Here is a 27,930-nt window from a genome sequence, read left to right as displayed (position 1 = left end):
TTGACTTAAAAAAGTTATGACCTTTCTTGACTTAACTGCAAAATGTTCACAAATCTTTCCACTTCACCATACATTTTAAGACAATGTCCTTTAAATGTATATCCTTAGCTATAAAGTTAGGATGAAAAATTACATGATGCACATATTTTTAAACTTCCATATATGTGATTATATATATTTGTTACACAAAAGGTATAACATATCTACAGTGTGGTAATTAATAGAAGATGTATAAGACATATTTGAAGTGTGTAATAGTTATCATTTGTGCCTATATTGTTTACATGTAGATAGGCATATAGGAGTTTATGTAATGATTGTCTATCTATAACATATCTGAATGTAAGGGTAGACCTATAAATACTTGTGTCAAAAGCAGCACACATTCTCTAAAGTTTAATTGCAGACTAAATCAGACATTCTTTGTGTGTGTGTGTGTGTGTGTGTTTTCCAAAAGGTTCAAAGAGAAGAGAACCTGTATTACCTACATCTAAAGAGGATGGACATCAACTGCCATGGTGGAAGGAACCAACAGGATCACGAAGACAATCATTCAGAATGGTAGAGAGCAATGTGACCTGCTGGCGGGGCTTTGTCTTCTTGGGCTTCTCTAGCTTCCGGGAGCTTCAGCTTCTGCTGTTTGTCTTGTTTTTGTCTTTATATCTTGTCACCATCACCAGTAATGTTTTCATCATCATAGTGATCAGACTGGATAGCCATCTGCACACACCCATGTATCTCTTCCTTTCCTTCCTATCCTTCTCTGAGACCTGCTACACATTGGGAATCATCCCAAGGATGCTCTCTGGCCTGGTTATGGGGGGACAGGCCATCTCTTTTATGGGCTGTGCTACACAGATGTTTTTCTCTGCATCATGGGCTTGTACCAACTGCTTCCTCCTGTCTGTCATGGGATTTGATAGATATGTGGCCATCTGTGCCCCACTTCATTATGCCAGCCGTATGAATCCCACTGTCTGTGCCCAGCTAGTTGGCACCTCCTTCCTGAGTGGATACCTTTTTGGACTGGGAATGACTCTAGTCATTTTTCGTCTCTCATTCTGCAGCTCCCATGAAATCCAGCACTTTTTCTGTGATACACCTCCAGTGCTAAGCCTCGCCTGTGGGGATACAAGGCTAAGTGAACTGGGAATCCTCATCCTCAGTCTGCTGGTCCTCTTGGTCTCGTTCTTCTTAATTAGTGTCTCCTATGCCTATATTTTGGTAGCAATCCTGAGAATCCCTTCTGCTGAGGGACGGAGAAAAGCTTTTTCTACTTGTGCCTCACACCTCACAGTGGTCGTGATTCACTATGGCTGTGCCTCCTTCATGTACTTGAGACCCAAAGCTAGCTACTCTCTTGAGAGGGATCAGCTTATTGCTGTCACCTACACTGTGGCAACCCCTCTCCTCAATCCTATTGTTTATAGTCTAAGGAATCGGGCTGTGCAGACAGCTCTGAGAAATGCTTTCCGGGGGAGTTTACTTGGTAAAGGATAAAGGCTAGCCTGAAGATATTTGAATAAGCACATCCTAGACCAGGTTCAATACAATGGACTAGACATTTTACAATTTGGGCAAAACTGCTGTACCAAAACCTCACATCCCTCCTTTGCCTTTCCTCCCATGATGCCTGGAAGGATAAAACAGGAGTTCTTGCTCTGTTTACTGTGTTCAACCCACAGTGAGCTCCAAATCTTAATATTCGCCTTCAGTCTCATAGATGCCACTCCCAATTATCAAAACAAATCGAGAAACAGGAATTTTCTTAATCATTACTGTTTTCCCAGCTGAGCTAAACAAGATGAAAGAATTTCAAGGCTAGGATGCCAAGATCCAGGAGCATTGTAGAGAATTTTAAAGTGATTATACAATGAGACTATTTGATCAATAATGTTCTTCCAAGGCCTGAAACTTGGAATGTAGTCTGGAAGATGCAGGGTAGGCAGAAGCCCTCTTGCTGCTTTTGCTCCTCACCCCTCACTGCATCTCTTATCTTTCTGAGTTTGTTGTAGAGCTATTTACTTTGCCTGTTCTTTCCACCTACAGTGTTTCATACATGCCTCAGGGTGTTGTTAGGGAGAATTAAAAATGAACTTTCTCAGTAGCCTGGCAGGAATGTGAACACAAGCTCTTCAACTAACTAGCTGTGTTAAGCTGGGTAAGTTACTTGACTGTTTTCAGCTTCATTGTCCTCATTTGTAAAATAGTTATCATTACATACTTTTGTGTATGACTAAAGGTTTCATACATATATAAAGAATTTATCAATATACGTGAGTCATAGTCATATTTTAATGAATGTCACTTGCTACTTGTAACAATGTTGTGATGTTGGCATTTAGTCCGTGGATCTGAGACAGCTTCATGCCTAAGTTTGTGTGTGTTCTTGTTCCTAATGAATGGGTGAAACATGTCCTAAACTGACCAGGACACTCAGGAAAAGATAACAGAGGCTGGGTGATGAGAGACTGTGGATATGTTACAGAGACAACTGAGTGGGTCAGAGAAAGTGAAAGTCATACAAATGAGAAATGTGTTAGCATAGGGAGTTTTTGTTGTTCAAGGAAGTCATCAGTTGAATATCTCACTTCAGTATGATCATTTTGTGAAGCAGGAGACAGGGCATAATAAATGGAGCAGAAAGATATCTGTGATTTAGAAAGATCAGCACATGAGTAGGGAGGATAGAGAATTTCAGCAGAGACAAATAAGAATCAAGGAGACAAGGAAGGAATCCTAGTTATTACCTTAGGCTGAAGAAAAATGAAGGCTTTGAAATGCTAAGCTCCAGATCCACCAGGCTTATCAAGGAGATAGAAATATAAATGACCTGAGAAATGTAAACTGATAGCCCAATTTTATTCAGCTCATACTGATTTTTGATGGTCTATTATGTCATAACCACCCAGTTGGAAAGATATTGGTCATTTATAACTAAATTAGACACTGGTAAACATTTTGGGGGTATGTTCTGATTGTTATATTCCACTATAGTTAATGGCTTAAGGTAAATGTTATAAAAAGACTACCTGTCATTTTCAAATATCTTTATTTGTAGCCATAGTATTTTAATTGGATCCTGTGAGAATTTTTTCCCAAAGATTGAGGAGGGGTTAATTTCTACTCAAGCGAAAAAACTGAGACTTAAGATAGTAAATAAGGAGTGATATTCATGAGCAATAGGCTATCTGTATGAAAGGCTAAATTTCACAAAAGGCAACAAAGTTACCTAAGAAACATACCTGTACTGAAAACACCTAGCTTCTTGGATTTTTCCTTAAATTATGAACATTTTACTGACTTCTGAGAAGATAGAAATGAATAAAACATCAGTTGTATCATATTAAAATGTTAGAGAATATTCAGAGATTTAGGGAACATGAGAGGACCCTGACATGCCAAAGTCATTCACTTTAATGGTGAAATATCAAAATAGGACAAGAAGAAAACAGGCATTTTATGTTATCTTTTTCTGACTCTACTTCATAGAATAAGACAAAATTACAAACATTTCAAATTGTAAGGATTTAATCTCTCTTAAAAGCTACTAACAAACTGTGAATCACCTTGTATTTTATTTATCTACTTTATTATTGACCTTTTCCACAGTATAATTAATTGCATATTATATTTAGTAATAATATGGTTCCCAAAATACAAAAGCATAATTTTACCTAAATTTCCCTTTAAAAAATAAATATTTCTGCTATAATCAGAATGCAGTAAAATCTTAAAGGTGTGCAGCACACACATATACACACACACACACACATTAAAATCTTGGCACCCTAGGTAGAGATTAGTTACATAATCCTATAGCTTTTTCTTAGTCCCCGCCCATATACTTGATTATATTTTTAAAAGTCCCACAATAAATGTAACACACACACACACACAGAGCAGCAGGATCTTTTTTTCTTTCACACTTGCTTGTGCCTCTTATCCCCCATTACTTGCTGCCACACTATGATTTTCTATGATGCATAAGAATCTGCATATCAATTGCCAAAGAATGAATTGGTGAAGCCAACATAGTCATAGCCAGCAGGTTGGCTCCGACCCCGTGGATCCATATATTGCTGCATATGTATGGTACAGAATGACACTTGTTCCGGGGTGAGAGCCTGGAAAGAATGAAAGGAGAAAGACAGAGTTACAGAAACCCAACACTTGTTCTCACAGATGGAGAGCCATCAAAAGAAGCTGCTTTCTGCCTATCACTCTGAATTTTCATAAGTTTATTCCATCCAATGAATAAAAAATTCAAATTTCTTCCTGAGTCTTTTTTCATATCCTTTTCTTTAGACGTTTTTGAGAAAAAAAACAAACCCAAAACAAGCACACATCTTATGTCATTATGGCATTTCAAACACAATTTGATTTTGTTGATCTCTCAATCCCCCATTTCTTTTTCACATACTCCCTTCTTGTTCTATATCCCTAGCATTCCTCTGTCCATTTTATATGTCATATGTGCTTTGTTAGTTTCCATGTCCCCTTCAAACCCTCTTTCACTTTTCAATATTCAATGTCAAAAAATTAGGTCTTTCTATTTCTTCAATTTGGCTTATTAAGTAGAAATGGCAACAGACTGCTTAAAAATTGAGTTGCATGTTTTGAACAGACTGTAATAGTCAATAGAGAACAAGTAGATGTTTGGGGCTAGGGCTGGAGTAAGACAAATGATTTACTGAAACAAGTAATACCTTGTGAAAGAGGAGGCCTGAGGTAATACAGTGGGTATTCAAGTGGGAGCTACTTGAGGAGAGCCTAGACCAAGATGACCCAAACCAAGGTTACAGTGTCAGAATAGGAGAAGCAAGAGTGGGAATCCCACCTGTTTCATGTCCTCCTTGGTAATATAGGCCTTGCCTTCTGCCAGAGCTTGGAATGCACTCTCTATGTCATCGCTGGTCTTGATATTCTCTGACTCCTTGTCAATCAGGAATGATGTGTAGTCTTCCAGTGAGACATACCCTTTCCTGTAGGGGAAGCAGAGCAGGAACTGTGCCTTCCGAAGACAAGAAAAGTCTATCCCTCCCATCCTGTATAGCACCTCAGGGGCAGAGGAAAACCAGATCCCCTGAATTTCTCTTTCAAATAGGCTCTCTGACACTTGGGTTTTTGCTATCTATTCTGACCCCCTCCCACTATCTTATAGACAAATATTCAGTCTCTTAGACTCTAGATGTGTCTCCATGGGTTATCATACATGTTTATTTGGAATTTTCCATCAGTGTAAGAGCCCAGATAATGATTCCTTATCTTCCTCCATATTTAGAAAGAATTAGCTCTTTACAGTAACTTGAGCTGTGCATGGCTCTGTCTTACCTACCACAAGCACCCAAGACTCCACTCTTGCCTGTGGCCTTTGAATTATTAATTTCTCCTTAAGGGCTCACAGACAAGCGTAAGAGTGGATTGTTCTTTCAAGTCCCTCCCTCAGAAACAGCTGAAATTCACAGAAGAAACATAGTTGCCAGATGAGAAAACTATAGAGCTTGGGACTAAGTTGGGGACAGTGCCATTTACTTCTGAACCAATCTTAAAATTAGAGCTTGCCAGTTGTCTTATTGCCTGTTTTCAAGTAAGTTAATTTATTTGTTCCATGGACCAAATGCTCTATGCTCATCTCCAGTTAAGCCCCAACCATAACCTCTTTCTCTTACCTCCCTGGATCCACAGCATTCAGGAATTTCTCAAACTTGGGCTCAGGTTCACCTTCCTCTACCATAGGCAGATAGTAATTGAGTCCTCTCAGGCAAGAGCGGAACTCTTTGTGAGTCAATCGCCCTGTCAAGTTCTCATCGAAGTGTCTAAAGGCCAAACACATTTTTATCAAGCTCAAGAGAGAACCAGGTAAACACAGAAAAGATCAAATTCCTAGATCTTCAGTGACATGCTATAATATTATGGGAACACACAGAATCAAGTCTGTTTCTCTGAGTGTTTTTGTTAAACCTAGTAACAGTAGGAATAACACAAAACACTGACAATTCTTCTCTCTCATTCTGTTCTCTAAAGCAGCTGAAATACGCAGAACAAACAATCACCAGTTGGATGGTGATTGAAAGACATGTTTTACTTTTAAAATACAGGGATCTAACAGAAAATTAAATTGGCTAGAAAATCCAATACTGATGCTAATTAACATACATAGACTAGATCGTCACTGAAGATTCTATCAAGGCACATAGAGAGGGAGAGAGAAATTATTATTTGTAAACTTATTCTGAATTTTCCAAAAGGCAAAAGCCCAGCCAACTGTGAAGTTAAACTCACTTGTATGTGGTGCTAAATTCTTTCAGTGTCTCCTCACTCACACCTATGGTGTCTCTGGAAGAAAAAAATATATAAATTAACTCTGGAAACAAAACAGTAAGTGTCAAAAGACATGCCATAGCAAAGGTAGAGGAATTTTAATGCACAATATATCATTTGAGGTATCTAGGTTCAGAGGTTTCCAAGCTATGCTCCAGGAGCCAAATCTAGCCACCTTCTGTTTCTAAACAGCTCCTGTGACAAGAATGGTTTCAACATTTCTTTATTGCTGAAAACAATCAAAATATGTTTTATGAATCATGAAGAATGTGTGAAATTAAAATTCAAAGCCTATGAATAAAGCTTTATTGGAAGAGAGCCATGATCATTCAGTTACAAATTTTCCTTGGCTGCTTTCCAGTACATTAGCAAAATTGCAAAGCTTCAACAGAAATTTAATGGTTTGAAAAGGTTTAATTATTTATAACAAGGAAATTTAGAGAAAACGATTGTCAATTTAGAATGTACAAAAATTGTTTCAAAGACTATTAAGACATAAACTGCTGTGCTAGGTTTAATTTATTTAGGAAAAATTAATTTCTTCCTTTATGCTTTATTAGTCCACAGTTTGAATCTTCCATTTTAGATATTATAGCTTAAATGGAAGTTTATAAAAGTGAATGGTTTCTGAAAAGATCATACGATGTTAAAGGGACCCTGAAATTTGGATGGAGGACTCATGTGTCTTTAAGGAAGATGTGTACACATAGAGGCAGAGACACATTGCTTATTTCACTGTGGACCCTACTATGAAAAAAAGTAGCTCAGTTGTGGAACAGAAAAGAGAGATGGATATGGTAAGCTAACGGACCATCTCTGTAAGTGCTCTTTATCAGGTGCCTGAAGCACAACCTAGTTAAGCTCCAACATCTAACACCATCTACTCCACTCCCTGCCCTGGGTTTAAACCAGTACTTGGCTTGAATCTGTTGCTCCAAATTGTGTTGCATTCGCATCCCTAGTTGGTGCAGCTGATCCCATTGCTGGGCCAGTCCAATGGTGCTGTATTTGATATCAAGGATCAGAGCCTCTTCCATGCTGTCCCCCAGGTCTTCAATCTTGGTCAGATGGCGCTTCATTGCCTGGATCTCCTTCTGCTTCCTCTGGGAAAAGAGGCAGTCAATCAACTCACCAGTTACAACCCTTCTTAATCCTCCCTTTGAAAAACAGCTGTGTGAGATGATGGTTGTCATCCTGGAACTCAGACCCCACCAGCTCCAGTTAGCACACTGTGAATTATCTCCATTCACTAGGAATTAGCTCTCTGACTCATGCAATAGCCTCAGTGTGTTCACTTCCAAGACTTCTTCACCATCAGCGATGACAGGCATCTGTCTAAGCAACAGTATACATGTGTAAAAAACGTCTACATTTTCCCAAAGCATTCCAACAAGGGAAAGTTGTTCATCTCACATCAATGGGCAAAGTGGCTCTGAGGGATGAGTAAACACTTTGATGTTACAGAGTAGATTATTCTGACATCTTATTCTTTTCTCATTAGTGAAAATGTATATTGAACTAAATATCTTTTTATCTTAAAAAGACAATAATGCAAACAAGACTGAGAAATACTCCTCTAAAGCACTGTTTCCCTTAGTTGAAATGAGCAGATCTACATTCTGTTATATTACTTGCCTATATCAAACAATAGAAATTTATTGATACTCTAGGTTATAGGTTAGGAATATGAGTATCTGCCCTTACAATTAAGTACCTTTCATGTATTCATTAGCTTAGATGTATTGTAAAAGCTTATACTCAAAGATTTAAGTAAACTGGGGCCTGTATAATATCAGGATCTGAAGTGAGAATGTAAATTGACATGTGAGTATAACTACATCCTAGGGTAAATTCTACATAAAACATCCCCAGGCTGCCTCTATGTATTTTTCCCTGTGCTTTTTAAATTCCAAGCAGTGTCTTCAGCTAGTGAAAAAAACATTACTTACTTTATTTGCTTCAAGTTGGGATTCCAGAGTTCCTGTTTCCTTGAGCAATGATCTAATTAAGAATCAAAAGAAAACATTATTTGTTGTAACAGAGATCCACATTTCACAGACTTGTTTGCTCAAAGCCTCTGCAGTTGATTGTTTCTGCTTCTCTTAAGCTACGTGGACCCAATAAAATAAGGTTTCATGAAGGCAAATTTTCATGACCAAACCTTCTGTCTGTCAATCTTTCTAGACAGATAAAAAGGAATATAAAGTCAGATCTAGTTCTTCTCTGTCTAGAAGGAGTCACACTTATTCTTTAGTTTTACTCTCAAATGACTATTTGTTGGTGTCCATAGGGGACTTTATGGTTAGTAACATAGTGGAGGTTGCAGTTACAAAACGGATATGTGGCATGTAGTGTGTGCATATAATCTAGGTTGCTTATAATAACCAAAACAATGAAGATAGTTGTTAGGGACTTTAAAGAGAATGATGACAAAAAATGTTTATATATTCAGGAAAAACACAGTTTTTCTGAATATTTTCAGCCCACATTTGGTTGAACATATAGATATACTTTTCATAAATTTCCAGGTTTTATTCTATACATTTAACATGTGAGAGAGGTACCATTCTTTTTTTTTTTTTTTTTTTTTTGAGGAATTGCCAGGGTTTAGTCATTTTTCATGGTGTGAAATTCCTCAAGCTTTCTGTCATTTACTGTCATCACTGGAATGGTTCAGCACATTACAGTCATGACATGCAGGTACAGTGCACTACATACTCAGTAGAATGAGTGCAGGGCTGGGGGAAATATGAATCCTTATTTTTGCCCCACATTATTAATTAGGAACCAGCAGATTTTGATGACATATGATACATCAGCCCTAAAGTATTCTTAACTTGTTATTCTAGGACAATAAAATAAAAACCCATAATTACAGAAAATACTGACCCATCCAGAAAATAGGCCCTGGAAACGATGGACAGGAGCAGCATTCATAAGAAGAAAAAGAAAAGGAAAATATGTGTTAGCATAATAAATGATTGCATTTCTTCTTATTGATGATTGTTTAAGTCTGTTTCGGTCACATAGAAATCTATCCATCCCCATGCTGCTTACAAAGTCTCTTGTACACTGAGAAACTCAGAGTGTGAGGCTTCTCCCTCCAGGACAAAGGGGACCCATACTGATCTGCATGCTAAGTCTCCAACACTCACTATACAACAGGGGAATGTAAAGGAACCAAAGTCTGGGGCAGAGGGGGATGCAGCGATTCATACAACCTCGGCCAGATGTTTGTAGACACAGTGCAATTTTTCTTTTGATTTAGTGGAGAAGCATTAATTATAGACCATTCAGCCACCACTAAATTTTAAAATATCACATTAGTGAGCTACTAATGGGCATAATCTTCATACTTTGACCATTCATACTAACATATTAAACTTTTTATGTGTCCCTTTTTCCAGGTCATTTACTCAGAAGATGTAATACACATTATCTCCACACACATCTTGAATATAATAAATGAAATTAGGCTATATTATACCATTCCATCCTTGTTATGGCTTTATTTGGCAGGCAACATAATAGCTTATTGGGTGCTCAATGCAGGTTATGTTTTTGGTCATGTCAATAAATATGTATGTGACCTTGAGGGAGACAGTTTATCTACTTGAACTTTCCATGGTTAAAAGAAGAGGTACTAAGATCCATTCTGCACGTTTCAAGGTTGCTCTGACAGTTAAGATAATGGGTGTTGAAGTATGAAATGCAACATGGCAATGCAGTCACAGGGCTGTTATTGTTCTCTCTGAAGAGTGAGCATACACAACAGGAGTATAAGTATGCATGTCAGGAAGAAAATAAAAAAATGGTGGGCAAGAATAAAGAACACTGTAAGGGAATTGAGGAAGTAAATACAAGTATAAAGCAGAGCCAAAATAAGATGATGGGGACAGAGTACGTAATACTTCGTTCTGCAGCCTATGTCATCCCTGCTGCAAACAGCATATGTGGGGTTCTAGTTTGAAGAAAGCACAACACACCTGGTCTCCTGGATCCACTGAAGGAAGGCACTGGCATTTTGTTCAAACTCCTGGCACATTTCAAAGTTCTTGATCTGCCTAGCCTCTTCTTTCTGTAGTTCCTGTTCCCTTTCCTACAATGTAACAAAGAGCAGAACTGCTTCACCTAGAAGGACGTTGGCATAAAAGAATCAATTTTGTAGGTATAGGTGCACATTTCTGTTTCCAAGATAACCTATCTTCCACAGATGCACAGCAATGTGCTTGTCTGTCTGTCTGTCTGTCTGTCTGTCTGTCTCTCCATCGATTCATCTGTCTGTCCAACCATTCATATGTCTGTCTGTCTGTCTCCTATCTATATCTTTCTATGTATGTGTGTGTGTATCTATCTATCTCTATCTCTATCTCTATCTCTATCATCTCTATCATCTCTATCATCTCTATCATCTCTATCATCTCTATCATCTCTATCATCTCTATCTCTATCTCTATCTCTATCTCTATCTCTATCTCTATCTCTATCTCTATCTCTATCTATCTTCTTTGCTTCCTTCAATTGTTTAATTGCTACCAAACAACAAGACAACAAACCAGAAGATATTCCATCTCTCTCTCTCTCTCTCTCTCTCTCTCTCTCTCTGTGTGTGTGTGTGTGTGTGTCTGTGTGTGTATGTCTGTGTGTGTATACTTTCTAATTTCCCTTAGTTTTGTTTCTTGACTTCTGCCACAGCTTAATTAAAATAATTAATTAATGAAAAGAATAGCTCTATTCCTTTCTTCAATATCCCTAACTTTGATATAGATCCACTGGTCATGCTTCCTATAGGCAGAAGATGTTGAGTTGTACCTCAAGTTACCTTGATGATGTCAGGCAGGTGGTTCCAGATTCTTCCCAGCACATCCACTGTTAACCAGGTATAAGGACTGGAGGGGACATTTAAGGCTTTAATTTGCTTGTCTAGCTCCAACAAATGGTTGAAATCCTCTTGAGCCCCAGCCAGAGAGGCCAAGAAGGCTTCATGTTCCTTCTGCAGCTGCCGGATCTCATTCAGAGAGACACAATGCACAGGTTCTGACAAGTCCTCTTCAGTGTTCTCACACCAGTTGTTGAAGGCTGAAGCTTTGTGTGCAAATTCCATGAATAGCTCCTCAGCCTGCAGAAAAAAAGACACCCTCATTGCTTCTGATAAAGTCCTTTAGGAGAAGAGAATATTGAGGATAAAAATAGTGTCTTCAAATATTTGCCGAGTAGCAATCTCAACCAATGAGACTAAAATTAGCACTGACCCTGTGATGGGGTGGAATGAGTATGTATTAGAGGAACTGCCAGGGTTTAGGTTTTTTTTATTATTATTATTGTGTGAAATTCCTCAAGCTTTCCACCATTTACAGATGAAGAGAGGGACTGGCTTAAACCGTTATTTTTACCTCCATGATTCTACGGGTGGTGAGGGTAATTTTCAGTTACATTCCTTCTTTTCTTTTTTCTTTGCCTGCTTTCTTTGTTTCTTTCTTTCTTTCTTTCTTTCTTTCTTTCTTTCTTTCTTTCTTTCTTTCTTTCTTTCTCTCTCTCTCTCTCTCTCTCTCTCTCTCTCTCTCTCTCTCTCTTTCTTTCTTTTCTTCTTTTTTTTTTTTTCTGAGACAGGGTTTCTCTGTGTAGCCCTAGCTGTCCTGGAACTCACTCTGTAGACCAGGCTGGCCTTGAACTCGGAAATCTGCCTGCCTCTGCTTCCTAAGTGCTGGGATTAAAGGCATGCGCTACCACCACCCAGCACATTATTTCTTATTCTGAAGTTTGTACTGAAGTTCTACATGGCACAGGAAACACTTAGAAACAAGTGCTAAATGAATATTTGGGAAATTGAAAAAAAAACCCAAGCAACTATGTTCTATCCTTTATACTGTCTCCCTTTCTTTCCTGCAACTTTTGTAGACGGCATACCCTCATAATTCATTGACTACACCAAGTTACCTTCCCACCTTCTTTCTAAACCTTTCTTGTGATCTCATCTGATGCCTCACTCATTAAACCTACACACTGACCTACAGTCTGTGCATGAAACACCTGCTGCTATACTGTTGTCCACAGCCACTCACATGCTCCAAGGACTCTGAACTTACATGACTAGAGGACAGAGAAATCATGGACTGATCCAAACAGTAAATGACAGACTGGTTCCAGATCAAAAATGCGCTGTATTGCTGTATTCTTTTGACTCAACTGAGTGAATTGTCAACATGATTTTTCTGAGAAATTGTGAGAATGAGTTTTTTTTTTTAAATCAACCCAAAGAAAATGAACAAGATGGGAACACAATCTATAGACCATTTCATGCTATATTAAGAGTGTTATAGATTGGTTGATATTTATAATAGAAATTTAAAATAAACGTTTTGCTAATTAAAACTAAAGAAAACAGAATAAGAATGCTAGGTAATTTTCTGTGTAGAATGTATCTATGCACATAAAGATGTCAATCTAATTGCTTTACTTTTTCATTTAAGACTTACTTATCTTGTACGCACATTCTTCAGTAGAGTAGGAATTAACTAAGAGTTGAGACTCATTGTGTGCCTCTCTAACTCTCTGCCTTAAATTATCGTCCAGTATAATTGTTTCCCTGGTCTGGAGGTAGTGACAATACTGACTATTCTGAATCAATTTTTCTATTGGTCCTGAAGGTCAGAGCCAGAGTCTTTTGCATTCTAGGCACGTTCACTTCCACTTCCACTGACGTACACACTGATCTACACTACCAGTCTTTAATTTCTTAGAGTTTTGCTAATGCTAAACTCTCTGGCCTAGAACCCTTTATCCTTTCGTTTCACCCTGAGTCAGAAATCTGGGGTTTCAAGTAAGCCCTGCCACACTCAGCTTGGCTTTCTTTTGTTATTGATACTGTATGGTTGTCACTTAACATGCTTCAGAAGTTAACACTGGAAAGAACTCTTTAGTTTTCTAGATCTACAAGGCCTACTGCATTTCCAGATCTATTATTTTACTTAATAGTGAGAACTTGGAAAAGGAGAAGAGGATGAAAATATTTGATTAAAGGCAGCACACAAGGTTTAGCAATAAGTAACAGACTTGAAGATTCCTTCCCAGGAAAGGAGATACACGGGGAGCATGTTTTATGAAGTCCGTTTTGCCCATAAGAATATTATGTTAGCTGAAGAGACAGCTCAAAAGTTAAGAGTTGCAGATCTTCCAGAGCTCCTGAGTTCTCAGCAACCACATGGTGGCTCACAACCATCTATAATGAATTCTGATGCCCTCTTCTGGCATGCAGGTGTACACGCAGAAAGAACACTCACATACATAACAGTAAATAAATCTTAAAAAAAAAAAAACTCAATTTAAAAAAGAATGATTTGTTGCTCCCTTTCTGTACTAAAGATGTTTATAAAACTTCCTTTTTTTATTTTTATTTTTTTTATTAGGTATTTTCCTCATTTACATTTCCAATGCTATCCCAAAAGTTCCCCATACCCTCCCCCCCACCTCTTACCCACCCACTCCCACTTTTTGACCCTGGCGTACCCCTGTACTGGGGCATATAAAGTTTGCAAGTCCAATGGGCCTCTCTTTCCAGTGATGGCCGACTAGGCCATCTTTTGATACATATGCAGCTAGAGTCAAGAGCTCCGGGGTACTGGTTAGTTCATAATGTTGTTCCACCTACAGCGCTGCAGATCTCTTTAGCTCCTTGGGTATTTTCTCTAGCTCCTCCATTGGGGGCCCTGTGATCCATCCAATAGCTGACTGTGAGCATTCACTTCTGTGTTTGCTAGGCCCTGGCGTAGTCTCACTAGAGACAGCTATATCAGGGTCCTATCAGCACAATCTTGCTAGTGTATGCAACGGTGTCAGCGTTTGGAGGCTGATTATGGGATGGATCCCTGGATATGGCAGTCTCTAGATGGTCCATCCTTTTGTCTCAGCTTCAAACTTTGTCTCTGTAACTCCTTCCAAATGTATTTTCTAGTTACTGTGTTTGGATTCTCCAGCTAATAACCAAATAGTTTTGGGCACCTAACATATTTCAGTGAGATGTACTTTTATGATAATCTGTCCCTCCCCTCTTTCTGTTCCCTCCATCCTGACCTTCTGTAGAGGCAGCTGCTTCTCCAGCAGTTTCTGCCTGTGAACTCTAGATGCCTCCAGCAGTTGTTCCCAGTGCCTCAGCAAAGCTGCGTGCTGCTCCTCAATGGCTTTGGCTTGGCTGTGCTCACCAGCCACAAGCTGGTCCTTCAGCTCAGCGATTTCAGAAAGCCTTCCTTGCTGGAAGCTCTGAAGACTGGCATCCAGTGTGTCCTGAAAAGATCAAAAGAGAAGCAGTGAGTAGGGCCAGGGAGGTATCCAAAGGACCAGTTGTATTTGTGTCCAACCAGACTTTTAATAGTGTCATGGGTAATGTCATTTGCCAACTTTATAGGAAACAGGCTCACTTAGGGAGGCAGACGTTCTGACAGACCTGTGAGGAATTATTCACCCCCTGGTCAAGTATGCGAAAGATGATCACAATCAGATTCATTAAGATGGAGAAACCCAAACACTTTGAATGGCACCATTTCCTGAGATGAAGTCATGGGCCGTATAAAAAGGAGAGAAAATAAGCAGAGCACAAACATTTATTGCTTTCTGTCTCTGCTGATTGTAGACACAATGTAACCAGGTGCTTCACGTTACTACTGCCTGTAGCTATAATTGACTATATTTCAACTGTGAGTCAATACACTCTTCCAAATTGCTTATGTCAGAGTATTTTTATCCCTTTATAGTAAAGGGAAGAAAAAGAATATATAAATATGCATATGTATGTATGCATATATATCATCAAAGATATTCATATATTATATACGTATTATATATGCACATATGTATGTATATATAATACCACATACACAAATATACACGCACACACACACATATGGTTAAAGAAGATGGTCAGAATGTTGTCCTTGGAATTATGTTGAAGTAATAGTGCATGTATATTTTATAGATTGCATACTAAGGATAAAACTGTTAAGGTGATATTGGAACATGACATGGCATCTGTCCTGTAAGACATACTTTCTGAGAATTTCTCAAAATGGCATACTCTGCTTTAATTAGAGGCAGTGCATTGTTAGGGGCTTTGGATACACAAACAAAAGCTTTATAGAAATGAAAACTTTGCAGAAATGTTAAAATCAAAGTCTGGAATTCTATATGAGCTTTAACAATGTGACTTGCATTAAAACAGTTCTGCCTTTGTCCTTCTTCCTCCTCCTCTTCTTTTTCTTATTCTTCCTTCCCTCATTCTTTTAAATATAAGTCCTCACTATATAGCATTCATTGGCCTGGAGCTCACTATGTGGATTAGGTTGGCCTCAAACTCATAAAGATGTGCCTGCATCTGCCTGCCTTTGCCTGTTTCTGCCTCTGCCTCTGCCTTTCAAGTGCTGGGATTAAAGGTTTGTACCAACATATGCAGCACAATAGATTTATTCTCTTTTGAGAACAATTACAAACTGACTTTTGTTTGATGTGCATGGGTGTTTTCTTTGAATATATGTCCATGGAGACCTGAAATTTGGAACTGGATTTCCAGGCCATTGTTACTGCAGTGTGGGTGCTGGCAATCAAACCCAGACCCTCTGGAATGATGATCAGTATGCTCAACTGCTGAGCCATCTCTCCAGCATTTCTAAAAACAATTTTTAAATTATCAAAAATATTTATCATTTTAATGTAATCTGAATTAAATGGAAGAAGCTACAAATCAAGGGTCTACAATGTCTGAGAGACAAAAAACTATTATAGTAACAAAATTATTCACTCCATATTTCCCTTTTAGGAATATGCTGAGCTGGGTAAGATATTCACAGGGATGTACCGCTCAGGATTTGGCAATGACATGTAAGTTAAAGGGACAAAAATAGCCATTGAGAGGAAATGGGGCATCCGATCTTGCAGAGGCTGTAGAAAGAGAACTGCAGGAATGTCCAGCCACTCACCATTCTTCTGTATTTTAAACTCTAGTCACTTTAGAACCCTAAAATGAGCAGGTAGTATCCTAGGAGTCAAGCAGAAATAGCATCAAAAGCCACAGATGCTAGACATTCTTTTTGTGGCATCAGAGTGCTGACTTCAGAACCTACTAAGGAGATGCTCTAGTTCAAGTGCTTAGGAAAAAGAAGAAATGAAGTGTGCGAGTCCTCACACAGGAGGAAATGAGATATTATATTTCTTATCCTTTTAATTCATGACCAAAAATTAGAAGAACAAAGACCCTCTGCTGGACCAAAGGCTATTATAGTTGCCAGAATTTTACTCACCCCCAACTGTGATGGAGACCCCCTGCTGGACAAAAGGTCACAGCAACTGCCAGAAATAAAGACCAAAAAGACCAGAAGAACAAAGAGGAAACAGAAACCAAACAGCAAAAAGTAGGATGTTTGGTGGATCAGATGTTAAAGCTTCAAGCATCATGAATTAATAACTTCAAATTCAAATGGATCCATCTTTCCAACAAAACTTAATAAATTAGAGAGAAGTATGATATCAAAATATATAATATTTATAAATGACACTTATGTGAGAAACTTCATCCTTGGTGCAGTGATAATACTGTGCGCTCTTTAGGAGATAGTGGCAGATAGGAAGTCCTTGAAGCCACACCCCCAGAAGAAATCTGTCTTGTCCCACCCTCTTTCTTATTTCCTATATAATCTCATCCTTTCTCCCATTCTCTTGCATTTTCCAGGACCTTGTCATTTCTTGTATTATTTGGATTAAAAGCATTAAATTATGAAGTTAATAACTCTTTCTATAAACAAGCTACTTATACTCTTATTAAAAGGTTGAAGTATTTTTTAATTGTCTATGTGTGGAATATATATGTATATGTATGTGTATGTGTATGTGTATGTGTATGTGTATGTGTATGTGTATGTGTATGTGTATGTGTATGTGTATGTGTATGTGTATATGTATAGTAGAATTGCAGAGGCTGGAAGAAACTGAAATCAGGTGTCTTCCTCTTTTGTCTATACCTTCCTTTTAGAGACAAGATCCTCTCATTCAGTGGAGAAATATAAATTCCCAAGACACTTCCTTCCATCTCTAACTCCCAGAACTGGTACTGGATCTGAGCTCAATTCTTCATGCATTATCCACTGAGATATTGCATCAGGTCTCAGTTGTTCCATAAAACATTTAATTATAGTAACAAAATGGCCTAATTATAAGAATTAGGATACACAAATGGGGAAAATTAGAAAAGCCAAAAGCTGATACTCTGATAAAATCCAAGATGATAAACACAAACCTCTACTATCAAGGAAGGGGGTGAAGAAGCAGGAAGAGGAAGAGAGAGACAGAGGAGGGAGGAAGAGGGATGGAGGAAGAGGAAGAGAGATAGGGAGAAGTAGGGAGGGGTAAGAGGAGGAAGAGGGAGAAGGAGGGAGTAGTGGGAGGAGGAGGAAGAGGGAGAAGGAAATGGAAGGCAAGAGCACAAATTATAAAAAAATTAAACTATAAATATTGGGCCTGCCTGGCTCCATTTCACATGGCCTCTCTAACTCACATGCTTTGCCAGGAGTGTGAGGAAGGCAGTGAGGTCTGCACCGTTGCTCTTGGTCTTCAGGCTTGCTTCCTTCTCACCTAACAAATAAGAAAAAATAGGATGTAATATTTGATGATTATTTACAGTAGCTAATAAGAAAGCTTCCTGATCCCAGAACAGGTGACTCAGTGCAATACAGAAGCAGTGGGAGGAATGGGTGGCTTTTCTGTCCTTAAAATAAAACTGACTGAGAGTGCTAAGTGCAAAAGAAATGTTGAATCCTGGGAGGTAGGAAAGTTGAAGGTTGAACATGAACTACAAACCAACCAACAAACACTGTAGTTTGTTTTCTAGAATACTTTATGAAGGATTTTCCTTTCTGAATAGCATGATGAAATTTACCAGTTTGGAACAACTATCCTGTGGGTTTATGCCACCTTATTCCCTACCACCTGTGTGCACATTTGTGTGTGTGTGTGTAAGACTGTGCCCAGAAGGAATAAAAATGAGTAGTTCACCCCATTTTCAAAAGTAAAGGAAAAATCTAGAGACATTCTTCAAATGGTACTCTTAGAGTAGCCCTGGCATCGAATACCTATCCAGGATTCCACCACGTCAGCCTTCCAGTTAAACTGCTGAAAGGCATGCACGTCGTCCAGTTGTGACTTCCAAGCAGCTAATGCCTTGGCCAAAGAGGCTGTCTTTTCATTCAGAACTTGGATTTTGGTGGAAATCTTATCCTTGTTCTGAGTTTCTTCCTGTGATTCCTAGGTTGAGAGGAGGAATTAGTCAGCTATGCTGACAAGCTGGAAACACGATTCTCTGACACCATTAAGAAACTTGATATTCTCTTATGGAAAACAACTAAATACCATCCCATAGGTCTATTATAACTCTTCCATTCCTTGTGTATGGTGAAGAACGTTATTTTCATTCTAGAATTTGGGCAATTGTGACACAATTGTTTATTCAAGTGTGATTTTACTTATGAAGCTTCCAAAAGGCATAGAATCATCTCTGTTTAGGGATCAATCAGGCCTTGTAGAGATAATGCAAGCAAAAGAAAGATTCACAAATTATAAAGAGGTTCTTCTCTGCTCCTTCTCACCGCAAGGTATATGAGAAAATGCATTTAAAGCTCTTGGAGTACTCAGGGATGCACTGGCTAATTTTATCTCAACTTGGCACAAGCTAGAGTTGATGAGGACAAAGAAATTTGCATTGAGAAAATGCCACCACTAGACTGACCTATGGATAAGTCTATGGAACCAACTTTATTAATTGATGATTGGTGTGGAAGGGCCTGGATCCCTGTAGGTAGTGCTACCCTTGGGCAAGCAGTTCTCGTATTATAACAGGCTAAGGCAGCCATAGGGAGCAAGCCAGTAAGCGGTATTCTGCTATGGCTTCTACTTTAGTTCCTGCTTCCAGGTTACTGCCCTGCTTGAGTTATTGCCTGGAACTCTTTCAGCAATGGGCTGTTAACTAGAAGCATATAATGAAATAAACTCTTTCCTCATCATGTTGTTTTTGATCATAGTGTTTATCACAGCAATGACTACCATAAGTAATACAATAGCTAAAACTAGTTTCAATATTTATAGAGAATGTCAAAAGGCCAACAATGCATTTTTATGAAAGATGATAGTAAGGCACATAGGACTTAAAAATAATTTTCAGCTGAGTGGGAAAATTTAAATTCTGGGGAAAAATTAAATTCTGCTTTGAAGGGGTTAATAAATTTCTGTATTGTAGCAGAATCTGGGCATACTGGAATATGTTTTCAATCTCAGCACTTGAGCTGGAGGTGGGAGGAAGGTTGGAGGCAGAGGGGTGAGGACAGAGTTGGAGGCAGAGGCAGGCAGGGCTCTGTAGGATTGAGGCGAAACTGGTCCACACAGCAAGTTCTAAGCTTTGCAAGAGCTACACAGCAGGATACTGTATCAAAAGAATCTCTATATAATTCTATTTCACTACTTTCTGTATGTAATTTCATCACTGTTCTTGTTCCTGTGCTTGGGCCAATCACTTGCAGGAATGGACATATCCCCTCCCTGCCCCCCCAAAAAAACTCACCTTACTAAGAATGTCTTCTCCTTGTGCACAAACATCTTGTACCCGGTTCTTGTGCACAGCAAAGTCGTTCTCCAAAGCTTCATGCTTCTTTAGCAAACTCTGCATGATCAAATCAACAAAAGCCAAAAATTTCAAGCAACATCAACCTCCACCCACATGCAAGCTCACAGTGTCTTATTCAACAGGGTTGGTCCAGCCCTATTAGTGGACTGGATGTGGGTGCACATCCTTGTTTCCTATCAAACAGGGTAATATTGCTGGAAAGAGTGACTTTCTCTGTATCTTATGTGTCTCTAAGAACTGTTCTCTTTTTATTCTGGAATCAAATTATTAGGAGTGAATTATAAGGATGTCTCAACACCCAGATTCATGCAATTACTAAAAACACTCCATCTTTGATACAATATTAACTATTAAGGTCATCCTAAACTAGGAGCTGGTCTTTAAGGTAGGAGTTAAGGACGAGGCAGGATGCTATCAAATCTTAATGCAAACCTTTATTTCAGATTGTTTTCTTTTTAAAAAGGCTATTTGTGCAACTTACAGGATGAAAAGGAGTGAAGATGAAGTCTGAAAATTGCTTCTATCTTCATTTGAAATTTCCTCAAAACTATTTATATTAGCTCATACCATCTTCATTACCATTGCTAACACTCTCTCCCTCTTATCATATACTAATACTTATTCTTCCTATATAGCATAGTAACTCAAGGTAAATGAACCAACAGAATGTCTATGCCTTTTCTACAGCCTCATTTGGAAATAAATTTTAACATAGGAGATGAGATCAGAATAGATGCTCATTCCTTTCCAAATACCATGGGATACATTGTGGCTTTTATATTGTTCTTTGGAAAAAATTGTAATGGAAATTTGAAAGGTAATTTATGTTGTAAGACTGAATGCTTTAGTTAACTTTGGATTGTGTGTGTATACCATGTAGAAACTAAAATATAACTGCTGAGAGAGAGAGAGAGAGAGAGAGAGAGAGAGAGAGAGAGAGAGAGAGAGAGAGGATCCCCAGAAATGACTGCGAACAATTAGATAATAATAAAATGTACAACATTGAATACATAGATGTATTCCTAGAAATGTAAACTTAACAGGAGTAAGTCATTAAGAAACACAAACGATGATCAGTAGATAAAAACCAGAAAGTTTCAACACATTAAATCCTGGACCTGATGGCTTCATTGACTAATTCAACCAAATATTTAAATATATAATGCTAACACTTACCAAACTGCTTAACAATTTAAGAAAAGAGGGCATTTCCCAATATCTTTTAAGAGAGGAGCGAAGCAGAGTGGCGCAGCTGAAGCGTGCTGGGCCCATAACCCAGAGGTCGATGGATCGAAACCATGAGCCGGGCGTGGTGGCGCACGCCTTTAATCCCAGCACTCCGGAGGCAGAGGCAGGCGGATTTCTGAGTTCGAGGCCAGCCTGGTCTACAAAGTGAGCTCCAGGACAGCCAGGACTATACAGAGAAACCCTGTCTCGAAAAACCACACACACACACACACACACACACACACACACACACACACACACACACAAAATGAGGAGCATTACAGCTATCAGAGTCAGATGAAGATACTATAAAAATAAAAGGAAGTTATAGGCTAATGTTTTTGATAAAGTAAAGGTTGTAGTCTTCTTCAACATGCCTGCAAATTTCCCCTGTGGGACAATGAAAGAGTATTTACAGGAGGGTAAGTGGATTTTACTCATCAGATGCCAATATGGATCAGCATAACAGATTAGCAAATGTGATATGTGCATGGACAAAGGAAAAGAAAAAACACATCAGATCGTAACCACTGCAGAAAAGGCATTTGGCAAAATTCAGCAATTTTTCATTATAAAAATTCTTGACAAACAAGAAACAAGACCCTACCTCAACATAATAGATTCCGCATATAAAAACTACACAGGTAATGTATCAAATATATATATTTTTAAATCTTCCCTTTAAGAGAAGGGACAAGATAAAAATGTGTACTTGTGGTACTTTTGTTCAAACATAATTATGGGAGTCGCAGCCAATAAAACTAAGTAACAAAAAGAAAAAGATGGTCTAAATAAGAAGGGAACAAGCAAAATAGTCTCTGTTTGAAAATCAAATGTTATAACATGTTAAAAACTTTAGGAGGCACCAGCTTGACTGCTCCACATTCAGTGAGGTTCTTAAAAAACAAAAAGTGGAGGGAAGCAGAAACCGGCCTGAGTAGGGCCACAGGCCTCATCCAGCCTGATCAGTGCCGGGTAGCAGGAGCGCCCAGGGTTGCCTGACACCCGCCAGCTACCCACGACCCCCGCCGCAGGATTTTGGGACTGCTGGTGAGTGGAACACAGCTTCTGCTCCAATCCAATTGCGCGGGACCTGAGACTGCATTAGTTAGGGAAGCAGAAACCGGCCTGAGTAGGGCCACAGGCCTCATCTCAGCGCCGGGGTAGCGGGAGCGCAGGGTTGCCTGACACCCGCCAGCTACCCACGACCCCCGCCGCAGGATTTTGGGACTGCTGGTGAGTGGAACACAGCTTCTGCTCCAGTCCAATCACGCGGGACCTGAGACTGCACTGGTTGGGGAGAGAGAAACCCAGCCTACATAGGGCCACAACCCTCTTCCGGTCAGAAAAGCACCTGGGCAGCTGGGGCGCAGGGTCGGCTGACACTCACCAGCTACCCACAACACCCACCACAGGATCTTAAGACTTCTGGAGAGTGGAACACAGCTTCTGCTCCAATCCAATTGCACGCTGGACCAGAGACTGCATTAGTTAGGGAAGCAGAAAAACGGCCTGAGTAGGACCACAGGCCTCTTCCGGCTGGACCAGCACCGGGGTACCATCAGCTACCCACGACCCCCGCCGCAGGATTTAGAGACTGCTGGTGAGTGGAACACAGCTTCTGCTCCAATCTTTAAACAGTGACAACGATAACAACTAACCCCAGAGATTACCAGATGGCGAAAGGTAAACGTAATAATCTTACTAACAGAAACCAAGACCACCCACCATCATCAGAACCCAGCACCCCCACTTCGCCCAGTCCAGGGCACCCCAACACACCGGAAAAGTTAGACACGGATTTAAAAGCATATCTCCTGATGATGATAGAGGACTTCAAGAAGGACGTTAATAACACACTTAAAGAAACGCAGGAGAACACTGCTAAACAGGCAGAAGACAATAAAGAGGAAGCACAAAAATCCCTTAAAGAATTTCAGGAGAACACTGCTAAAGAGTTACAAATCCTTAAAGAAAAACACGATAACATAATCAAACAGGTAGAAGTCCTTACAGAAAAACAGGAAAACACATCCAAACAGATGATGGAAATGAACAAAACCATACTAGACCTAAAAAGGGAAGTAGACACAATAAAGAAAACCCAAAATGAGGCAACACTGGAGATAGAAACCCTAGGAAAGAAATCTGGAACCATAGATACGAGCATCAGCAACAGAATACAAGAGATGGAAGAGAGAATCTCAGGTGCAGAAGATTCCATAGAGAACATCGGCACAACAATCAAGGAAAATGTAAAATGCAAAAAGATCCTAACTCAAAACATCCAAGAAATACAGGACGCAATGAGAAGACCAAACCTACGGATAATAGGAGTGGATGAGAATGAAGATTTTCAACTCAAAGGACCAGCAAACATCTTCAACAAAATTATAGAAGAAAACTTCCCAAATCTAAAGAAAGAGATGCCCATGAACATACAAGAAGCCTACAGAACTCCAAATAGACTGGACCAGAAAAGAAATACCTCCCGACACATAATAATCAGAGCAACAAATGCTCTAAATAAAGATAGAATACTAAAAGCAGTAAGAGAAAAAGGCCAAGTAACATATAAAGGCAAGCCTATCAGAATTACACCAGATTTTTCACCAGAGACTATGAAAGCCAGAAGATCCTGGACGGATGTTATACAGACACTAAAAAAACACAAATTCCAGCCCAGGCTACTATACCCAGCCAAACTCTCAATTAACATAGATGGAGAAACCAAAGTATTCCACGACAAAACCAAATTCACACATTATCTCTCCACGAATCCAGCCCTTCAAAGGATAATAACAGAAAAAAACCAATACAAGGACAGGAACCACGCCCTAGAAACAACAAGAAGGTAATCCCTCAACAAACCTAAAAGAAGACAGCCACAAGAACAAAATGCCAACTTTAACAACAAAAATAACAGGAAACAACAATTACTTTTCCTTAATATCTCTTAATATCAATGGACTCAACTCCCCGATAAAAAGACATAGACTAACAAACTGGCTACACAAACAAGACCCAACATTTTGCTGCTTACAGGAAACTCATCTCAGAGAAAAGGATAGACACTACCTCAGAATGAAAGGCTGGAAAACAATTTTCCAAGCAAATGGCATGAAGAAACAAGCTGGAGTAGCCATTCTAATATCTGATAAGATTGACTTCCAACCCAAAGTCATTAAAAAAGACAGGGAGGGACACTTCATACTCATCAAAGGTAAAATCCTCCAAGAGGAACTATCAATCCTGAATATCTATGCTCCAAATACAAAGGCAGCCACATTCATTAAAGAAACTTTAGTAAAGCTCAAAGCACACATTGCACCTCATACAATAATAGTGGGAGACTTCAACACACCACTTTCACCAATGGACAGATCATGGAAACAGAAACTAAACAGGGACACAGTGAAACTAAGAGAAATTATGAATCAAATGGATCTGGCAGATATCTACAGAACATTCTATCCTAAAACAAAAGGATATACCTTCTTCTCAGCACCTCATGGTACCTTCTCCAAAATTGACCACATAATTGGTCACAAAGCAGGCCTCAACAGATATAAAAATATTGAAATTGTCCCATGCATCCTATCAGATCACCATGGACTAAGGCTGATCTTCAATAACAGAATAAATAATAGAAAGCCAACCTTCACGTGGAAACTGAACAACACTCTTCTCAATGATACCTTGGTCAAGGAAGGAATAAAGAAAGAAATTAAGGACTTTTTAGAGTTCAATGAAAATGAAGCCACAACATACCCAAACTTATGGGACGCAATGAAAGCATTTCTAAGAGGAAAACTCATAGCTCTGAGTGCCTCCAAAAGGAAACTAGAGAGAGCACACATTAGCAGCTTGACAACACACCTAAAAGCACTAGAACAAAAGGAAGCAAATTCACCCAAGAGGAGTAGACGGCAGGAAATAATCAAACTCAGGGGTGAAATCAACCAAGTGGAAACAAGAAAAACTATTCAAAGAATCAACCAATCAAGGAGCTGGTTCTTTGAGAAAATCAACAAGATAGATAAACCCTTAGCCAGACTCACTAGAGGGCACAGGGAAAGCATCCTAATTAACAAAATCAGAAATGAAAAAGGAGACATAACAACAGATCCTGAAGACATCCAAAACACCATCAGATCCTTCTACCAAAGGCTATACTCAACAAAACTGGAGAACCTGGATGAAATGGAGAAGTTCCTAGACAGATACCAGTTACCAAAGTTGAATCAAGATCAGGTTAATGATCTAAACAGCCCTATATCCCCCAAAGAAATAGAAGCAGTCATTAATAGTCTCCCAACTAAAAAAAGCCCAGGACCAGATGGGTTTAGTGCAGAGTTCTATCAGACCTTCAAAGAAGATCTAATCCCAGTTCTTCACAAACTATTCCACAAAATAGAAACAGAAGGTACTCTACCCAACTCATTCTATGAAGCCACAATTACTCTGATACCTAAACCACAAAAAGACCCAACAAAGATAGAAAACTACAGACCAATATCCCTTATGAATATTGATGCAAAAATCCTCAATAAAGTTCTTGCTAACCGAATCCAAGAACACATCAAAACAATCATCCATCCTGACCAAGTAGGTTTCATCCCAGGGATGCAGGGATGGTTCAATATACGGAAATCCATCAACGTAATCCAGTATATAAACAAACTCAAAGACAAAAACCACATGGTCATCTCGTTAGATGCGGAAAAAGCATTTGACAAGATCCAACACCCATTCATGATAAAAGTCTTGGAAAGATCAGGAATTCAAGGCCCATACCTAAACATGATAAAAGCAATCTACAGCAAACCAGTAGCCAACATCAAAGTAAATGGTCAGAAGCTTGAAGCAATCCCTCTAAAATCAGGGACTAGACAAGGCTGTCCACTTTCTCCATACCTATTCAACATTGTACTTGAAGTCCTAGCCAGAGCAATTCGACAACAAAAGGAGATCAAAGGGATACAAATTGGAAAAGATGAAGTCAAAATATCACTTTTTGCAGATGATATGATAGTATATATAAGGGACCCTAAAAATTCCACCAGAGAACTCCTAAGCCTGATAAACAGCTTCGGTGAAGTAGCTGGATATAAAATTAACTCAAACAAATCAATGGCCTTTCTCTACACAAAGAATAAACAGGCTGAGAAAGAAATTAGGGAAACAACACCCTTCTCAATAGTCACAAATAATATAAAATATCTTGGCGTGACTCTAACTAAGGAAGTGAAAGATCTGTATAATAAAAACTTCAAGTCTCTGAAGAAAGAAATTATAGAAGATCTCAGAAGATGGAAAGATCTCCCATGCTCATGGATTGGCAGGATCAACATTGTAAAAATGGCTATCTTGCCAAAAGCAATCTACAGATTCAATGCAATCCCCATCAAAATTCCAAATCAATTCTTCAACGAATTAGAAAGTGCAATCTGCAAATTCATCTGGAATAACAAAAAACCTAGGATAGCAAAAACTCTTCTCAAGGATAAAAGAACCTCTGGTGGAATCACCATGCCGGACCTAAAGCTCTACTACAGAGCAATTGTGATAAAAACTGCATGGTACTGGTATAGTGACAGACAAATAGACCAATGGAATAGAATTGAAGACCCAGAAATGAACCCACACACCTATGGTCACTTGATCTTCGACAAGGGAGCTAAAAACATCCAGTGGAAGAAAGACAGCATTTTCAACAAATGGTGCTGGTACAACTGGTTGTTAACATGTAGAAGAATGCGAATCGATCCATTCCTATCTCCTTGTACTAAGGTCAAGTCTAAGTGGATCAAGGAACTTCACATAAAACCAGAGACACTGAAACTTATAGAGGAGAAAGTGGGGAAAAGCCTTGAAGATATGGGCACAGGGGAAAAATTCCTGAATAGAACAGTAATGGCTTGTGCTGTAAGATCGAGAATTGACAAGTGGGACCTCATGAAACTACAAAGCTTCTTCAAGGCTAAAGACACCATCAATAAGACAAAAAAACCACCAACAGATTGGGAAAGGATCTTCACCTATCCTAAATCAGATAAGGGACTAATATCCAATATATATAAAGAACTCAAGAAGGTGGACTCCAGAAAGTCAAATAACCCCATTAAAAAATGGGGCTCAGAACTGAACAAAGAATTCTCACCTGAGGAATACCGAATGGCAGAGAAGCACCTGAAAAAATGTTCAACATCCTTAATCATCAGGGAAATGCAACTCAAAACAACCCTGAGATTCCACCTCACACCAGTCAGAATGGCTAAGATCAAAAATTCAGGTGACAGCAGATGCTGGCGAGGATGTGGAGAAAGAGGAACACTCCTCCATTGTTGGTGGGATTGCAAGCTTGTACAACCACTCTGGAAATCAGTCTGGCGGTTCCTCAGAAAATTGGACATAGTACTACCGGAGGATCCAGCAATACCTCTCCTGGGCATATATCCAGAAGATGTCCCAACCGGTAAAAAGGACACATGCTCCACTATGTTCATAGCAGCCCTATTTATAATAGCCAGAAGCTGGAAAGAACCCAGATGTCCCTCAACAGAGGAATGGATACAGAAATTATGGTACATTTACACAATGGAGTACTACTCAGCTATTAAAAAGAATGAATTTATGAAATTCCTAGCCAAATGGATGGACCTGGAGGGCATCATCTTGAGTGAAGTAACACAATCACAAAAGAACTCACACAATATGTATTC

At 39.1% G+C, this 27,930-nt stretch overlaps 2 protein-coding genes across 2 annotated transcripts in view; one reads left to right on the top strand and one right to left on the bottom strand.

The window, feature by feature from the left end:
- Window positions 1-558: 558 nt before the first annotated feature.
- Window positions 559-1,500, top strand: Or10z1 (olfactory receptor family 10 subfamily Z member 1). The gene has a single exon (XM_021176876.2). It carries the CDS (start codon window positions 559-561, stop codon window positions 1,498-1,500), a length of 942 nt encoding a protein of 313 aa, XP_021032535.1.
- Window positions 1,501-3,082: 1,582 nt separating this feature from the next.
- The window catches only part of Spta1 (spectrin alpha, erythrocytic 1), a 78,793-nt gene continuing 53,945 nt past the window's right edge, over window positions 3,083-27,930 (bottom strand). Inside the window, exons 40-52 of the mRNA XM_021155742.2 lie at window positions 19,916-20,014; window positions 18,435-18,606; window positions 17,861-17,937; window positions 14,395-14,604; window positions 11,147-11,443; window positions 10,311-10,423; window positions 9,214-9,231; window positions 8,274-8,325; window positions 7,240-7,427; window positions 6,286-6,339; window positions 5,673-5,819; window positions 4,841-4,985; window positions 3,083-4,127 (exon numbers count right to left, since the gene is read on the bottom strand). Coding sequence (XP_021011401.1) covers window positions 4,002-4,127; window positions 4,841-4,985; window positions 5,673-5,819; window positions 6,286-6,339; window positions 7,240-7,427; window positions 8,274-8,325; window positions 9,214-9,231; window positions 10,311-10,423; window positions 11,147-11,443; window positions 14,395-14,604; window positions 17,861-17,937; window positions 18,435-18,606; window positions 19,916-20,014 — 1,698 coding nt within the window. The 3' untranslated portion in view covers window positions 3,083-4,001. The remainder of the gene's footprint in view (window positions 4,128-4,840; window positions 4,986-5,672; window positions 5,820-6,285; window positions 6,340-7,239; window positions 7,428-8,273; window positions 8,326-9,213; window positions 9,232-10,310; window positions 10,424-11,146; window positions 11,444-14,394; window positions 14,605-17,860; window positions 17,938-18,434; window positions 18,607-19,915; window positions 20,015-27,930) is intronic.

This window comes from Mus caroli, unplaced genomic scaffold, assembly GCF_978045245.1.
Source record: "Mus caroli unplaced genomic scaffold, Mus_caroli_1 scaffold_1, whole genome shotgun sequence".
NCBI classification, from domain to species: Eukaryota; Metazoa; Chordata; class Mammalia; order Rodentia; family Muridae; genus Mus; species Mus caroli.
Note: the sequence above shows the minus strand (reverse complement) of the source record. Positions and strands in the feature narration are given on the sequence as shown.

Excerpts from the sequence above, each read along its gene's own strand:
- Or10z1 (XM_021176876.2), top strand. The coding sequence starts at position 559 with ATGGTAGAGAGCAATGTGACCTGCTGGCGGGGCTTTGTCTTCTTGGGC.